Here is a 4,682-nt window from a genome sequence, read left to right as displayed (position 1 = left end):
TGACCTGTCTCTGTTGCTAGATCCCCAAGCCCTCAATGGCAGCACCAAGTCCAATTCATCTCTTGCTCCACAGGGGTCAACCCACAGCCATGCAATGAAGGACCAATTCTTCTTTGTGAACTGACCAAAGGAAAGGCTTAGGGCTACCCTCAGTGAACTGGGTCCTGGGGTGCTCACACAGGCTGTCCATCTGGCCAGGAAAGTCTGGGATCCCCTGGACTCATTTACTAGGCTGTGAACATAAGAGGCACGTCACAGGGCACAGGAGGTAACTGCTCAGTTCCAAGTCTAGCCCATTCTGTAGTCTCTCCTTTGGCATTCATGTTCTGCAGCCAGACTGTCCAGGATTGTTCCAATGATACCTTTGCATTCACAGAAGAAAGGTCTTCCCTGCCTCCATGTGAACTTAGGATTCCTTCCGCCCTCCCTCTTCATCTGGCTCTGGTTAACCTGAGAATGCCCCACAGGAGCACGAGCTCCTTGGAGACAGCGGATGAGGTCTGGAAGCACCTTCTTTAAAATAAAAAAAAGATTTATTTATGCATACAAGAACTGGGGTACAGTCCAGAGGTGAGGGAGGTGAGAGTATCACCAGAGACAGAGTGGGGAACAGAACAGGCAGACTGAAATACACTGCTGAGGGGAGCAGTGGGCGAGTCAGGAGAGGTCTGCTGCACCATGTGGTTTGCTCCCTGGCCGGGGATCAAACTCATGCTGCAGAGGCTGCGGACAGCTTCCTGGGTTGGGTCCTAACCCCTTTCGCCACCAGGGTGGCCCCGGGAAACACCTTTTTAAAAAAATACTTTTTATTGAAGCCACCATGCCATGCATGCACTACCATTTGATTGCATTTTATTGTATGAATCTTTGCAAAAACCTTTTGAGGGAGGTCTGTTGCCCCTACCTTGTAGCTGTAGAAATCAAGGCTGAATGAAGTATCTTAACTTACCTAAGGTAACACAAATGGCAAGTGGTGGAGGCAGAATTCAATCTCAGATCTCTCTGCCCCCAAAGCTGGGCATCTTAATAGAAAAATACATGACAGAGAAGGGGAAAAGGAGCTCCTCACTCCTCCCCCCAAAATATAGGAAGAATAAGGTACTTAAGGTAAGGCATTTCTAAATTACTGTTCACCTTTAGTTTCAGAAAACGATGGGCAAAAATGGAAGGACTCTGGGGTGTGGTGGGAAAGCACAATTCCTCTATTAAAGTTTGACCCAAGTCCCCTCTACCATGTCAACTCCCTGTGACGTGCATGTTATGGAGATGCCCAGAGCATTCCACTCTGCTCATTTTTATACCTAAGATGGATGAGGTTATAAGAGGTCAGTGGATTTCTCAAGGCTACACAGGAAATTGATAACAGAACTGGCACTTAAAACGTTGGTCTTCAAAATCCAAGCCCAGTTTTCTTTCTGCTGAGTCAGCCTGCCTTAAGTTGGTCCCTCAATACAAGTTTCTAGGCTATTCAGGAAAACGGGAGAGGGGAGAGGAAATGGGACATTAATATACTCTGAGGTAGAAGAAGGGACAAACACTGTCCTCATGGCCCATCCTTATTTAGGTGCACGTCAAAGTTGGGGAAGAAGTCCTTTGGTAGGGGAACCATGGGACATTGGGGGCCTTGTGGCTGTGGAGGCCTGAGTGGAGCTGCCTCCTGCCTGGAGTTGGATCTGGAGAAACAGAGGGCCCAGAAGTACTAAAGAGGGAAGGCAAAGTGGCCTTCTGAGCCTTTGCCCCTGGCCAGGTCCCAGCTGGAGGTTCAGAGCAGAGGGGTCTCCACTCCCCGCCTGGCCAGGGGTGAAGGGAAGGAGAGCCAGAGTGGGGAGGTTGATGCAGAGCACAGGAGGCTGAGCCTCCACTCCCCTCCACCAAGAGATGAGTCTGGCTCCAGGGGAGGGGGGGATGTAAGATCAAGTTGTGGGTAATGGGTGGAGCAGGAGCCAGTTGCCAGGGAGGAGCTGATAGGGGTGGTTCTGGAAGGAGAAGCACTTCAAGGCAGGCTCTGGGTGTGGCAGCCCAGGGGAGGCTGCAGTGGGCTTCTTGCAGTGCCTGGCTTCTGCTGTTCCCTGGGACCTCAGCCTGCAGCCCTCTGTCCCTAGCTGAGCAGGCCGTCAACTGCTCCCAGAACTAGAGGCCTCTCAACCCCTCCCCTGGAACCACACAGCCCCGGTCCCATGGGAACCTCTCGGCCTGCAACTTTGAGCAGGCTTCCTGTCAATGTGGATGGCAGTAGCCTGCCTGGTCATTGTGCCTCTTCCCCTGCTTTCCTTCCCCTCAGCAAACAGCTCTGTGCTTCCTCTCCTGGTCCCACCATCTCCCCCTGAAGCGCACGCCCTGTCCTCAACCCAGGGGAGCCCCAATTTCTTTCCCAGCAAACTCCCTGTTTGTCAGACCTGCAGTGAGCGCTCATTTCTTCTTGATCCCATATTTCCTTTATGCACCCTACGTGCCCTGTTACTTCTCCTATGACCCCACCTGGGGTGGAAGCAATAGTTTTCAGTTCTTGTACTGCCTCTTCCTTCTCATGCAGTTGTTCTAAGCCAGGGGCTATTTTCCCCCTCTCTGGGGACATATGGCAGTGTCCGGAGATATTTTTGGTTATTATAGTTGGGTAGGTGACAACTGGCGCCTCTGGCATCCAGTGAGTACAGAGGCCAAGGTGCAGCTGAACATCCTATGAGACGCAGGCCAGGTGTCAACCACAAAGAATGATCTGGCCCTGCTCGACTTTACAGCTATAGGTCTCTGAGGTTAGACTTGGAAATTGCCAGGTGCCGAGCGTTTTGGTACTGAACAGCTATTCTTTCTATTCCTCAGCTGGGAGAGGGAGCGGGGTGTTGCCATGAAACATCCATGACATCATCAGGAATCTGCAGAAAGGTGGAAGAGGGAGAGTCCATGCTCCCCAGCTTCCTAAGAGTATTGGATTACCACTCTGGAATAACTTGCTGCTTTTCCAAGATAGTACTGCTGCTTGGAGAGACAATAGCAGCCTATTATTCTAGCAGTATCTCGAATGCAAAATGCCGTGTGGTGTGGTGAGAGTTAAAGGCAATAGGTTTTAGAGCTGCCTTCCTTGATTTCACTTTTAAACTTTCTTAGAATATCGGAATAGTTGCTGTGTCAGCAAAACACTAGCGTGATGACTCAGTCCAGAAAAACCAACTGTCTTGCTTTGAATGTTATTTAATGAATTCTTCCTTAGGAGTGTGACTCCTTCTGAGAAACCAGCTGAGTCGCTTGTTTCCCTGGAGTTCTGATCTTGGGACTCTGTTTCTAAGTAAGAAATGACAATGCTCACGAGGAGATCTAATGGTCTGACCTCTTTGTCCTCCTCTTGTCAGTTGTCTTCAGCATGGAGGAACAGAACCCCCCTCCCGGGAAGGAGCTTCAGCACAGGACACGAGCAGAGGCCTCAGGAAAGAGTAGCTGGCACACCCAAGCCTATGCCCTCGGAGCCGTCTCCAACTTCATGTCTACTGTCCTGACCTTTCCTATCTATAAGGTTGTGTTCCGGCAACAGATCCATGCTGTCGCGGTGTCAGAGGCTGTGAGACAGCTTTGTCGTGAAGGCCCTCAATACTTCTTCCGGGGAATCTACCCGCCACTTCTCTCCAAGACACTGCAAGGGACTCTACTGTTTGGGACTTACGATAGCCTGCTGTGCTTTCTCTCCCCAGTTGGACCACACTCCCTCGGACACCGCTGGGCTGCAGGGCTCATGTCTGGTGTGGTGGAGGCTGTGATGCTCAGCCCTTTTGAGAGGGTGCAAAATGTGCTCCAGGATGGCCGCAAACAAGCTCGCTTCCCCAGCACGTTCAGCATTCTCAAAGAATTCAATTCCTATGGGCTTTGGGGGCGGCTGTCGCTGGGCTACTATCGTGGGTTCTGGCCTGTCCTTGTCAGGAACAGCCTGGGGAGCGCTCTCTATTTCTCCTTCAAGGACCCCATCCAAGATGGCTTGGCAAAGCAAGGCCTGCCTCATTGGGTCCCTGCCTTGGCATCTGGGGTTGTCAATGGATCGATCACCTGCTTAGTTCTGTATCCTTTGATTGTGCTCGTTGCCAATATGCAGTCCCATGTTGGCTGGCAAAGTATGCCAAGCCTGTGGGCCTCAGTCCAGGACGTGTGGGACACTCGGGGTCGAAAAGTATTCCTGATCTACCGCGGTGGCTCCCTGGTCATCCTGAGGTCCAGCGTGACATGGGGCATCACTACTGCTATCCATGACTTCCTGCAGAGGAGGTCCCATTCCAGAAAAGAGTGGAAAGACTAGCTGCAGGAAGTATGGTTGTGGCCACTTTGTTCTTTTAAGCCTTCCTAGGTTGTTCTAAATAGCTTACTTCTTTGGCTCATCCCTTAGCATCTCTGAACTGTCATTGACGGGAGAAGCTCCTAACCACCAGTCAGAAAGAGAAAACCACCCCTGTCTGTCCACAACTTCAACAGCCTCAGACCCAGGAAGTCTTTAAAGAACTTAGAACCCAGCTCAAATGTTATTTCTTGCAGAAATTCTTTGGCAATAAGAGGAAGCCTGAAAAATGACCTTGATTAGGCACCGTGAGTTCTGGGATCCCTCCAGTTGTCCTCCAGCCCCAACTAAGTGAAAGCCCACGAAGTCCGGTTTCAAAGACCCAAGCTGGACTTGGTTGGGGAGTCCACAGAACTTCAACAATAGC

General features: G+C 51.0%; 1 protein-coding gene across 1 annotated transcript; it reads left to right on the top strand.

Moving 5' to 3' along the window:
• Positions 1 to 3,352: 3,352 nt before the first annotated feature.
• SLC25A53 (solute carrier family 25 member 53) lies at positions 3,353 to 4,279 on the top strand (the record flags this gene model as incomplete). The annotated part of the gene is made up of 1 exon (XM_084259285.1): positions 3,353 to 4,279. The coding sequence occupies exon 1, from the start codon at positions 3,359 to 3,361 to the stop codon at positions 4,277 to 4,279; it is 921 nt and encodes a 306-aa protein (XP_084115411.1). The 5' UTR covers positions 3,353 to 3,358.
• Positions 4,280 to 4,682: the final 403 nt, after the last annotated feature.

This window comes from Talpa europaea (assembly GCF_964194135.1).
Source record: "Talpa europaea genome assembly, chromosome: X".
Classification (NCBI taxonomy): Eukaryota; Metazoa; Chordata; class Mammalia; order Eulipotyphla; family Talpidae; genus Talpa; species Talpa europaea.
The sequence above is the reverse complement of the archived record's forward strand: the minus strand, read 5'-3'. Positions and strand labels throughout refer to the sequence as shown.